The sequence below is a fragment of the Nematolebias whitei genome, chromosome 11 (genome assembly GCF_014905685.2).
Source record: "Nematolebias whitei isolate Nwh7 chromosome 11, NemWhi1, whole genome shotgun sequence".
Lineage (NCBI taxonomy): Eukaryota > Metazoa > Chordata > Actinopteri > Cyprinodontiformes > Rivulidae > Nematolebias > Nematolebias whitei.
Genome location: NC_056508.1, coordinates 41220187 through 41233628, shown reverse-complemented (window position 1 = coordinate 41233628; position 13442 = coordinate 41220187). Strand labels below are relative to the sequence as shown.

Sequence of the window (13442 nt, the reverse complement as noted above, 5' to 3'; positions counted from 1 at the left end):
TAAGAAATCATTGGAGCAATGTTAACCTCTACTTTTCATTCATTCTCTTTAGACAATCCAGAAAACAACTGAACGAGGACAAAAAACAACAAAACAAAAGGAAAATTACAACAACAAAAAAAAAACCAGGCAGTTCTCAGGAGTCTGTACAATAGGGAGGAAGGTATACATTTCTAAAGATGGAGCAGGACACCCAACAGGTTTGGCATACACAACTCTCACCTCAGGAGGTGCCAGGAGAGGTGCGAAAGAAGATATCAGTGGCCAGCCAGCCGGAGTGCTCCATCTGCTACAACACCTATGACAACGTCTTCAAAACTCCCAAGTTGCTGGAGTGCACGCACACCTTCTGTCTGGAGTGCCTTTCCCGCCTCATGGCAGTCTCGTTGTCTGACCAGGATGATACAGGTGGCAGTGCACGCCTCTCGTGCCCCTTCTGTCGTCACCCCACCACATTGCCCGAGGAGGGACCCCCAGCCTTGGCCACCAGCCGTGAGGTCCTCTGCAAGCTGCCCAGCCACCAGCAGAAGGAGGAGCCAGTGTGGCTGGAGGGGGAAAAGCTGTGCTATAAGAGCTCCAGACATGACGCCGTCTCTGACGCTCCTGACAGTCCCATGGCCTTCTGCGTCTGCATCGACATTGGGGCCAGTAAGTCAGCGGATACTCCGGTCCAGACCAGGTCCAGGACCTTGGGCTTGTTGGGCAGACTGGCAGACTGGAAGAGGATGGTCCTCTTTATTATCCTCATGGTGCTGCTCATCCTGGTCGTGTTGTGGCCCCTGCAGTGTGTATTCAGCACTGGAAACCTGCGCTGTATGAAGGATCAACAGCAAATCTCCACTACCACAACCACTACTTTTACTCCCTTTACCAGCAGGACTGGCCTGAAAGGATGATCAGCTAAACTGACAGGACTTGGATAATAATGTACATAAAGACACATTTTTTTACGTTTTCTGCTTAATGACTGCTCTTTGGATCGGTGCACCTGGTTATTCCAACCATAAATGTGAAAACCTTAAGATTTAAAATTCAAAATTTCAAAGCCAATGTTGTTTTTTCTTCCCACCACTCAGCCAAACCTTAATGGTATTATTGGATTTCTATGAAATCATGCATTAGCAGTTATAAATGACAAAAGTAAAGGAGTCGAGAGACGTCAAAAAGCAGTAACGGATACGTTTTTGAACCAGATGATGTTTAACAGGTTTGATGGTCTGAGCTGCAGGTTGATTTGTTGCAAATGTCTACTGAACATTCAGCAGCGATGCATAAAGTTTCCGTTGTGTCCAAACCAAACAGACGAGCTTTGTGACATTTACTGGGATATTAATGAAACGTGAACATCCCCCCCATCATCACCAGTTGACTGTAAACGTTGAACATGTGCTGTACCTTTGATTGGCCTTTTTTAAGCATTTGTTTACAAAAGTGAGACTGAAAGTAAAGTATAACACAAATTATGTCAAAACATTGAATTCGTTTTTTTTCTCTCAACATAAGAAAATAGTGTAGAATCAAGCTAATCTTCAACTGAGGAGCAAATTTACTACTCTAAAATAAATGTTTTTTCTAAACACACAAAGCAAAGGTGTGGTCTGAGCCTGCCGTTTCCTCCCAACATAAATCTTTAACCTGGAGGTATAAGAGTCAATGTTTCCTTTGCCTGGACAGGAAGTCGTATTTATTTATTCTGGGATGAGGTTGGTCACAAAGAGAAAAACTTAGGCTGTGGGATTTCCCAATTTGCTCAGCTATTATATCCTCTTGATAAGATTGACTTTAAATTTAGGCTTTTATGTCAATGCTGCCATAAATGTATAACTTCCTTAAAGTCCTTTGCACTGCCGGGAAACGCAGTTAAATATTAACCAAGATGAAAGCAAACGCAGCTACAAAACGACCCGTTTAAAAAAAAAAAACTTAAAGAGAAATATTCATTTTTTTTTGCTTAGACTAACCTTTTTCAAATTGAAAGTCTATATTTCTGCATCATAATAATGGAAGAATAAACTGTTTTCTTTTGAGCGCAAGTCAAATAAACCTTAAACAAAGATAGAATGTTCTTATAATGAAACAACTGAGTTTTACTCATCTTAAATCGTGTTTGATCTGGAACATGCAATGCAAACCATCTTTAAGCTACCGTACTTTTCGTCGTATAAGTCGCAAACTTTTTGCATAAATTTGCAGGCCCTGCGATTTATGCAGCGAAGTGACTAATATACCTTTCTTCCCCATATTTATAACCCCATTTATGGCTGAGATCTGACCATTTCATTCATTCTGACATGGAAAATATTTAACACTTTTCAGCCTCTAGAGGCCCCTCGACCAATTTGGCAAACCAAGTGTCTCATTAATAGCAAAATCTGGCTATTAATGAGACACTTGGCTTGCCATACAAAGACACCTTTGTCTCGCTCCGGAGCTCCTGGAGCTCCTGGAGCAAGCGTCAAATCAGCTGCATTTTTTTTATTCAACTTTATTTAGACAGGTAAATCCCATTGAGCATCGAGGACTCATTTATAAGAGAGACCTGATAGATAGATTTCACTGTGCCACCCACGTGAAATGCAGTAGATTCGATGATTAAAGTGAATTTATTAAATAAAACTCAACTGAGACACACCTTTACTATAATGTAGAGCAAACAAATACTGTATTTTCCGCCGTACACGTCGCACTGCCCCGTAAGTCGCATCAGTCCATATTTGTCTAATAAAGTGGAAAAATCCATAGTTATGTCGCTTTGCCGTATACGTCGCATCTGTTATGCGTCACCGCTGACGTGTCGCGTTTGTTACACGAGCGTCACCTCTGACAACCCGGAAATGTGGGCCGGTGTTGTGCCAGAAATTGATGGACTGCCAAAAGATGGCCACAGGAGAGGACTTTAACAAGAATTTAACAAGATTACCATTTAAAAACAATTATTTGTTTGCTCAAAATTATAGTAAATGTGTCTCAGTCTAACGTTTGCTTAATAAATGCACTTTAATGGTCAAATTAGCTGCATTTTGCTGGAGCAGTGCAGCTGGTTTAACTTGTTCCAAGCAAGGAGCAGAACAAATGTGGGAGAATATGGCAAGCCGATTGTGTCATTAAAAGCTGGTGAAGATTCTCAGTCATCCAGGACATGGTAAATTCAAAAAAGTTCAAGAAAAAAAACTATAAAGTATAATAAATTAAGTCCAGCCGTTTTTGCCTTGAACTTTTTTGAGCTTGTCGTTATAGCTATGTTTACCTTTTGATACAACGGCATGCCTTACTGCGACTTCTGCCATCAAGTGGCTGAAAGCGGTACTGTTCAAAAAAAAATTTCTGTCAATGAAAACTATCATAGGTCAGCCAAACATTGGTTTATAAATATGGGGAAAATCCATAAATACGTTGCTTCAGCCTATAAGTTGCAGGGCATGTAAATTATGCAAAAAAAAAAAAAGAAAAAAAAAAAGCGACTTATAGGCCGAAAAACATGGTAATTGTTTTTAGGTGGTTATCTTGTTAAATTTTGAAGAAATGCACAGCGAGTCCTCCCTCTGTGCACTCCAGCAGCCGCAAATCGATTTTTGAAATGCAGCTGATTTGACCAATGTAGTGCATATAGTGCATTAAGGAAAAGTTAAACTGAGACGCATCTTTGCTATAATTTAGAGCAAACAAATAATTGTTTTTAAGTGTTAATCTTGTTAAATTCTTGTTAAAGTCCTCCCGTGCACGCTCCCGCAGCTGCCATTTGATTTCTGGCACAACACCGGCTCACCTTCCGGGTGGTCAGTGGTGATGCATAATAGATGCGACTTATACGGCGAAGCGACATATTTATGTTTTTTTCCACTTTTTTAAACATATTTGGACTGATGCGACTTATATGGTGGCAAGTACGGTAATTAAAAGAAAAATAAAGCAGTTCACACATGTTGAGCCTGTTTTCTGAAACATGCTTTTTTTGCTCTTCAGTAATGATTTTAGACAAATGCTTATTTTCTGCCACTGCAGTTTGTGCAGAACAAATTCTGTGCATTCAAAAGAAAACCTCAGTAAAAAGAAAAGAAAACAAAGTTCATACCTGTGCTCTCTGTGATTTCTCTTTCAGCTGGAGGCAAAACAATCAAATACAGAAAGTTCACACCAAGAGGTTTTGCCAGAGTTAAAGAACTACAACTGATTTACAAGCAACAACATCAGACTGTAGCTTCTCAATGTGCCATCATAGATTTTTATTCATCTATTTGATGATGATCCATTTCAGTGCCATTTCTGGCAGCTCGTTGCATCAGCAGATGTTTAAAAAAAGGCGTTTGGGTGGAGCCAGTGCAAGAAGACGATGAAACTGGAAAACAATTTGAATATCACCACTCACTTCAGGCTTACTGCCACCAGCAGGGAGAGGGAATCAAAACTGCTTCAGCGTGTTCAAGTAGAAGTAAAACCAGCAGAAATAAATGTTACAACTGCATACCTCTGCAGATTCAGGATTTACTCGTCAATACCCATCAACAGTGAAATTACAAGGAGGAATAAATCAATTTAAAGGACATGAAATCAAAGAAAAATACCTCAACAGCAAAAATCTAAAGCACAATCAAAAATACTTCCACAGCTAAAGGACATCCATGCAGCTGGAGGCAAAATGTTCTGCAGTTTCACACTTTCAAGTACTAACGTTTCTCCAAATTATAAACAACAGAGCCACGGAGACAAAGTCAAATACATTAGAAAGAGAAGGAAATTAAAATCTAAATTATCCACAGCGAATGATCAGAATTGGAAAAAAAATCCACAAATCGTTTCCCATTCATGAAAGAAAACGACAAAAATAATTCAAACATTTCTAACGTTCAAATGAGACTGAAGAACAAGTAGTGCAGCATTTTAACAGCAGGCGTTCAGTTCACACATCAGAGCTTTTATTCACAACAAAATAAGAGTCAAAGCAATAATTTAGATTAGAAAAAGCCTCAAAACTTTGAGACAAGTGAAAACAAACAAAAAAAAAAGAACCATGTTGTCTCACAGTAAGATATGGCGGCTGCAGGTTACATTCAACAGGATTAAATAAAGTTTGAATAATTATTTCCGTGCAGCACTGTATGGGCTTGATGGTTTTAAATTTTATTTCATATGAACTCTAGTCCACGCCTGCAGGAAGAGACGGTGACACACTTTCTGTGCGACCTTGACCCGGTTGTTCCGGTTGAAGGAAGACTAGTCCAAACGCAAACGCCTCTAAACGCTGTGGTTTATTTTGATAGGTTAAAACTTTTAAAAAGGACAAAAAACATTACTTTAAAATGCTCTTATTACAGCACTGGTTTTTAAACCAACTTGTTCCAGACTTGCCACAGATTTAGCTCGACGGTTTGGGTTCTGCAGGTGATCAAACTGGTCTACACGTGCATCTAAAAAAAATCAGCACATCCTAAAAAAAAACGTAATTTTTTTTTTGAGATGCTGAAATTCATTTTTTTCAATATTTCTAAGCCATAATCATGAAAATAACAAGAAATAAAGGCTTGAAATATTCTACTCTATATCTATACGAGTTTCACTTTCTGTACAAAATTGAACATTTTTTTAGATTTACACCTGTATGTTCAAGCGCTGGGTTTTTCATGTCGTTCCTGAGGGGTAACTGTGCTGGTATGCCATTGTCATTGGGGGGTGCTGTTGCCACGGTGAGGGGGGTGTTGGGTCTTTAGAACAATCTTCAACTTGGTGGTACATCTCAGTAAGGACACTGTTTTCCAAGCATTTTATTGGTGGAAATCTGATTTGGTTCAATTGTTGTGGCTGAACAGTGCTCGGTTGATGCAGGTTATTTTGGTGCTGCTTCTAAAAATAGGCACCAGTTGGACTCACTGCACCACGACACCACTTACCACACGAATGACGTCATTTTACTCACCCTGCTATCGTCAAACCTGGATTATGGCCATCTTTTAAATTACTTTTTGGAGACGAATCTATTCTTTAATCTCGGGCAGTTGGCCATCTGGCACACTATAATCTACCCCTTGTCTTCTTGCGACAATCTCATCTGACAGATGCTAAACCACATCAGACTTGCAGCTCCGCGAGGACAGCGAGTCTAAAGCGACGATGACTGTGAGCCAGACGCAACTCCCGTGGTCCGTTCAGCTTCCCTCTCCAAGAAATTTGTAGTCAAACAGAATTTAAACGACTTTTATAGTCTACATCAAAATGAGTGCTTGGTAAGCTGCTTCAATAGGTGTGCTTAAACAGGATGCATATAAATATACTGAATATATTTAAATAAACTATTTCATAATCATGTTACATAACCATAATACCAATATCATACACAATAAAATAATAGAGAAATAAATGTTTAAATTAGTTTGTTCTCAGTTGGACCTTTAGAGACCAGAAACCAGCACAGAAAAGTTCCTTCTTTTAACCACCAGTTACAGATTTAAGTTTCTTTGCTTTTTTTTTTGTCACAAATGTTTCAGAGCTGCAAACATATTCTAATATCAAAGATAACCTGAATAAAAGCAAATTACAGTTTTCAAATAAAGGTGGGGAAAAAAGCTATCCTGGCCCTGTTTGAAATAAATACCGTATTTTCCGCCATACACATCGCACCGCCCTATAGGTCGCATGGGTCCAAATATGTCTAATAAAGTGGAAAAATCCGTAAATACGTCGCTTCGCACGTATAAGTTGCATCTATTATGCGTCACCACTGACAACCCGGAAATGTGGGTCGGTGTTGTGCCCAAAATCGATGGGCTGCCAAATGGCGAACGCAGGAGCGTGCACGGGAGGATTTTAACAAGAATTTAACAAGATTAACACTTAAAAACAATTATTTGTTTGCTTGAAATTATATCAAAAGGTGTGTCTCAGTCCAACTCTTCCTTAATAAATGCACTTCAATGGTCAAATCAGCTGTATTTCGCCGGGGTGGTGCAGTGTTAAGTTGATTTGACGGTTGTTCCAGGCAGACGACGGTGGCAGGCTATAGCAAGCCAATTGTGTCATTAATAGCCACTTTTACCTATTGCATGACACAATGGCATACCATATTACTTGAGTGCCATCTAGCTGCTGAAAATGGTAGTGTTCCATATTTTGCAGAATGAATGAAAATGGTCACATCTCAGCCAAAAATTGGTTTAAATATGGGAAAAATCATAAATACGTATGACGTAATATGAAAAAAAACCCGCGACTTATAGGGCAAAAAAATATGGTAATTGCTCTTCTTGCTCATTTGAAAACTGCCTTTAACTTTAAAGCTTTTTGTCTGATATTAACATTTGTTTGCTGGTCTGAAATGTGAAGGGGGGGGGGGGGGGGGGGGGGGGTGAGATATGTTTTCACAGCCCTGCATTTTAAAGTGTCCAAATCCTGTACTGTATTATAACAGCAGAGGGGATTACATACAACTACCCTTTTATAACAGTCATATCTCTAAATAATAATACTAATAATTAGATAGTTCATTTTAACACCCAAAATTTAAAAAATCTTTTCAACAAATGGGGCTTGCTTGCCCTTCCTGAGGCTCGGGACCCTGTAGGAGGTTACATAAGTGCCCTTGTCGTCACTCTGCAGCCACATTAATAACCACAGCTGGAGAGACGAAGAGCAGCACAAACAGTTTGAGTCCTGACGACAGCCGGCAGACACAGAACAGAAGGATAACCAGCAGAGTGATTTCTGGCAACAAGTTGCTGAATAGTTTTGACCTTCTGCGAGGTCATGTATGGCTCGGTAAAGTCCAGGGCGGGGCAGATTGCAGACTCGGGCTTCTGTCCCCCAAAGGAAGCGATGAGCAGTCAGGTGAGCGGAGCTCCCAGGGTTCATGAAGAAACAGAAGTAGAGATGAAGCTGCAGCCTTGGGCAGGCTGGATTACACATCTTGTCACAAGGCACTTAAACTGGTTGAGCAAAAGAGGAGGGGGTTGTGTGAGGGGGGCATCATGCTGTGGATTCCTCTACTTTACACAAGGTCAGACTCCAGACTGAGAGGTTCATCGGCAGGAGGAGGGGGGGCAGTTCACCACCTTCGGGCCAAGCTGGGGTCCACTGACGTGGAGTGTAGTTCAGAGCTCCACACTCCCCCCATCCCTCAAAGGGAGTTTCACATGCACCTCTGCTGAAAGCTGCACGCAGAGAAACAGACAAGATAAATTAATGGGAGCTGCCACTTTGAATGATGGACAATAAAGTCCTGCAGTTTAATGATATGAAGCTAAAACACCATTAGCAAAGAGAAGACTGGGGGGGGGGGGGGGGGGGGGGGGGGGGCACCTCCTGACAGGTGAGTGAGGACAGGGCCTTGCTTATTATAACCAGGACACAATTTATGATTCTGCACTAAAAGCAGACACTCTAATAATATCATAGATATAAAACATGACAACTAGGCCTGTCACGATAACAAATTTTGCTGGGCGACTAATTGTCTCAAAAATTATTGCGATAAACGATAATATCGTTTGAAATTTAACAATAATTAGTAATTATTATCAAATTTAAGAAGAATTTTTAAATTTGTTTTGCGTGCAGTGCCTTTTATCGATCACTGGATGGCAGTATAAGACTGTTTGAACCAAAGGATGGATAGTAAGGGAGCGAGCAGCGTTTCTCTTTAAGAAAAATGGGAGGGAGACCCCTTGACGTGACATGGGCTCTCTCTCTTTGGTTCTCAAAATGGCGGACGCTCGATGCGGTTTGAGCTCTTTAGCATAGCATTTTTCACACAAAGCTTTTAATTAAAAAAAAAATCAGTGAACACGTTCTCAGCTTCGTTTTACAGAGAAAAAAAACTTTTTAGATGAAGGCACGGGTTTCAACTGTGAATTTTGAAGCTCCCCCGCGGTAGCTTAGCTTCTCAGCCTAGCTGTTTTTAACGATCCCAAAAACGTGATTTTAGATAGTTAAAATGGATTTTAAAGAGAAAAGCAGGGGTCAGTGAAGATCACCAGAGTTGAGACTTTTGTCATCCAGTGTCTTCAGCAGAAAGAGAGACACGAAGAAACGATAAAGCCAATAAATGAAAATGATGATAATTTTCATTTATCATGTGATTAATTGATTTATTGTTTATTGCGACAGGCCTAATGACAACCTTTTATTCCTGTGAAGAAAACAAACAAACAAATAATGAGATGAAATGCTAATTTTTGCTATTAAAATATGCTGACCTCTTTAGAAAGACAAACTGCAATGACCTCAAAAGTTTGAAAAGCCCTTACGAAATGCTCAAACTGGTCTGGAATCTAATCTCAACTAATCTACAATCTAATCTGACCTGATCTAGGATGTAATCTAACCTGATCGATAATCTAAAAGTGGCGCAGAAAGCAAAATCTCCAGTTAATATAAAAAAACCAAACTTTTTTTTAAAAACAAAATTTCAGTTTTTGTCAGTGAGTAAACTGATCAGTGGAGCTTCATAATCCTGCAGGATAAGGTCATAACGTAAGCCGGTGATCTCTTGACCCCAGTCCACCACCCGGTGGCTTTTATTTTGAAAACTGACTGAATTGTCCATGGTGCTCCGTCTCTGCCTTCCTCTGTTCAGCTCGACAAACTTCAATCAAAAATAGAGCAGGCACATATTTTTAGCAGACTGGAGCAGAGTGATACGTCTGAAACACACCAAGTCCAGTTTGGTGGCTACAGTCGGGTTAGATGAGGCAGCTGCAGAACAATCCACAGCTGAGACTTGATTTTCCGTTAGACTATGCCTTATACTTCATTGCTTTTTAAATTGCTTTTTCCTTTTTTGGCGTTTGCTCAGAGCTGGGTTCAGACCACTCCAGCAGTCCGCTGATTAAGGATAATTAATCAGCCATATTGGGAAGATTCTGAAGACGCAACTTTTTATGGTTTAGTTTAGATTTTTTTTTTAACCGTTTATCAGAATCCTTCTAAATAATAAAAAATTTAAATATCAACAACATTAATCAAAGTGGATTACCAGGACAGCGTAGTGAATTTATTTAATTTCATTTGGTTTGTTCTGATTGTTTTAGAGCCGGCTGTCACTCACAGGACCACAGTCTGAGCAGCTCTGTTGTAAAATAATCACCTGACTGAACACGGGGCGGATGTCAACGGTGACGCCGAGTAAAACAGCGCTTCGTTTCCCTGGGTTGGATTTTTACAGGTTCAAATATTCCGTTTTTGCTCCAACAACAAACTGTGAAGTCACTAATTGCTGCACGTGTCTTTATAACATATTTTATCTGTGTGTATTTGCATATAGTGCAGGTAGCAGATATTCAATTGCAAAAACCTTTTGGGATACGAATTTACCGTAATTTCTGGACTATTGAACGCACCTGAATGTAAGCCGCGCCCAATAAAAACAAACAATAATAATATTAATTGTACATATATAGGTAGCACTTGTCTCTAAGCCGCGAGTGTCCAGGTTGTAACATGAGATATTTACACAGAAAGATTTTTAAAAACTTTTAATTAATTACATACCTGTAACATACACAAATATGCACAGTAAATGGTTTTTTTTCAACAGTGCCTGTAACATGGCTGGGTTAAAAAAAATTAAAATAGAGTAGCCTACCAGGAAGTGATTGATCACTATCTTCATCTTCCTCCTGCGCACTGCACAGTCCTCCATCACGCAGCTGCCTTTCGCAATCCGTTGGTGATAAATGATTTTTACACTCCTCCGCTGTCAGGACTGGCAGACTTGAGCAAAAGTTGCTGATCGCATGCGGTCAGCTTTGGTAAAATATTTCTCGCCGCTAGTCATCCAAGCCTCTCACCGAGCTCGAAGTGCCATTTTAATACTTGGTTGTGCCCCCAGGGAGGGGAGGAGAGAAATCCCTCCCCAGTGGACCAGTGAAACCAAGTTTAGTTGGTCCACTGTCACCTGTTCGGTAATTTCATTGGTCAGATTGTTTTGTTAATCTTTATTTATACAGGTAATCTCATTGAGTCACCACAGAGTCTATGTCCCCCCCAAGAGAGATATTGGGCAGCTATGCGAGTGCCTGGGAGTGATGAGGCTAAATGTTTTGGTGGCATAAAGCTCAATAGCCCGTCAAAAACAAAAAAGCCCATAAATTGGCCGTATCATTGTATAAACCGCAGGGTTCAAAGCGTGTGAAAAAGCAGCTTATAGTCCAGAAATTACAGTAAATGATCAATTGTGATCACTACCAGCCAGAACCATACAGTTTCAATTGGATCTCAAAAAGCATATAAAGTGCCAGGTGTGATCTGGGTGTTCCCACTCACATTTAGCAAAATCACCAGTAAAAGATCAGGACACCTTGTTAAAAATCTGTTCAAATCCACACAAATGACCTATAAGCTCAGAACTTTCTGAGGTGGAAATAACGTGTCTTTTCTGATAAATTAGTTTAGACTGATTAACTAAATCACTTCAGTTCAGTCCTTCACACTTTGACTTTGTGAATGCAGATATTCCAACCACAGGGAAATAAACAAGTCTGAGCTTTAACTATCAACACTAAAATGAACTAAAAATGACTGGACCTGTCGGTCTGCAGGATTTATTTTCCACATCCTTTAAAACATGTAGCAAGGTTTAAAGTTCAAATTTGTTCAAAACCAAAGCTGTGACTCCCTCATGCTGATTCTGCTCGATATTAATTACTATTAGAAAAACATCTATGTAGTAAAAATTGTGGCTGACTCTTGTTATAAACTAACTTCTATCTTTTTGTTCTTTTAAGCTCAGCTCCTCTTTAATATTATTGCAGCACTTCATGACTATCCTATAATTTTAAACTTAAAACATAAACCTATATTATTTGCAAGAAAAATAAATCTAAATCTAGCAGATAAGCTCCTTCAGAGAAAAAGTATGTTTTTCTGACACTTTATAAGTTATTTTCCTCACTGAAGCTATTTTACCTGTTCAAATAACAGCTTTTGTCACTGTAAAGCAATTGATTCAAAAAGTACAACAATAAATGCCTTTGGCAAGAAGCTCTGAAAAACTCTATAACAGGCAGAAAAATACCAAAATAATTTATAGTTAAAAAAAACAGACTTACAGCGAGGCAGAGAAGAGCGAGGCAGACGTCCACAGTGACACTTTTACCTCCTGGTGTTGCTGCTAAAAGACGTCTGAGGAGTTTTAAAGTTTATATTCTCATAAACACTTGAAGAATCATCGTTTGTCATTCTACAACACAAATAAAAAGAGAAATATTGGTCAACGTTTAGGTTTTGTCTCATCACGGAACTATTTGACTTATTTTAAATCTTCCCATCATGCCATGCTTACACAGAAGAGGACCGTGAGGAGGCCACGCTGTGTTTGGACCTCGAGTTGGTCATCTGGGGATATTTGATGTTGGAATATTCTCTCTCCTTCATTTTATTCCTCTGAAAAAAAAGAGACAGAAATCAACCAATGCTATACACAGGCTGACGTGTTTGAACTGCTGCTCAATGGTTAATGCTAAAACGTGGTGTGGCAGTAGCTGGAAGTCATCCTCATCCTCAACATGGACACCACGTCGCAAAAAGTATTTGCTCATCTCCATTCACACAGGAACTCGAACAACATCCCAATCTTAATCCAAAGGGTTTAATGTGATGTTGGCCCACCCTTTGCAGCTATAGCAGCTTCAACTCTTCTGGGAAGGCTTTCCACAAGGTTGAGAAGTGTGTTTAAGTGAATTTCTGACCATTCTTCCAGAAGCGCATTAGTGAGGTAAGACACTGATGTTGGATGAGAAGGTCTGGCTCGCAGTCTCCGCTTTAATTCATCCCAAAGGTGTTCTATCAAGTTAAGGTCAGGACTCTGTGCAGGCAAGTTCTTCCCCACCAGACTTGCTCATCCACGTCTTTAAGGACCTTGCTTTGTGCACAGTCACGGAGCAGGAAGAGGCCACCCCCAAACTGTTCCCACAAAGTTGGGAGCATGAAATTGTCCAAAATGTTTTGGTAGTTTAGTTTATCGTATTTTTCGGACTATAAGGCGCACTTAAAATCCTTTAATTTTCTCAAAAATTGACAATGAGCCGTATAATCCGGTGCATCTTATGTATTAATTCTGGTTGTGCTTACTGACCTCGAACTGATTTTATGTGGTACAACTGAACAATGTTGAGAGTTATTGTTCAAGGTCCAAAAGAAATATAGTAAACAACATGGTAGAATATAGTAGTGCAAGTAGGATGAATTAGTATTAAAAAGTATTTCACAGGTGGTAATATTGCTTAAACACACATGATATATATATAATGCACATAACATAAACTACACTGGTTGTGTGACAGGTTATTGCACGGGTAGTGAGTAACATTGAGATTAAATGAATTATGATGGTAAGTTAGTGACATACATGATACATCCACATAGTGGAGCAGCAATAAATGTATTAGGTGTCACATATGTGGCTTAGTGCAATGTTATTATCAAGAGTTCAGTGTTATTATCAAGAGTTCAGTGTT

The 13442-nt window shown here is 39.6% G+C and overlaps 2 protein-coding genes across 3 annotated transcripts in view; one reads left to right on the top strand and one right to left on the bottom strand.

Annotated features, from left to right (window-relative positions):
- LOC119417150 (RING finger protein 223) overlaps positions 1-1185 on the top strand; it is a 9374-nt gene extending 8189 nt beyond the window's left edge. For both annotated transcript variants that reach the window (XM_037684362.1, XM_037684363.1), the window contains exon 2: positions 53-1185. In XM_037684362.1, the coding sequence (XP_037540290.1) occupies positions 180-896 (717 nt within the window). In that variant the 5' untranslated portion in view covers positions 53-179 and the 3' untranslated portion in view covers positions 897-1185. The remainder of the gene's footprint in view (positions 1-52) is intronic.
- Positions 1186-8015: 6830 nt separating this feature from the next.
- Positions 8016-13442, bottom strand: part of ptpn11b (protein tyrosine phosphatase non-receptor type 11b) — a 57679-nt gene continuing 52252 nt past the window's right edge. Inside the window, exons 14-16 of the mRNA XM_037684361.1 lie at positions 12269-12369; positions 12036-12166; positions 8016-8138 (exon numbers count right to left, since the gene is read on the bottom strand). Of these exons, the coding sequence (XP_037540289.1) occupies positions 12079-12166; positions 12269-12369 (189 nt within the window). The 3' untranslated portion in view covers positions 8016-8138; positions 12036-12078. The remainder of the gene's footprint in view (positions 8139-12035; positions 12167-12268; positions 12370-13442) is intronic.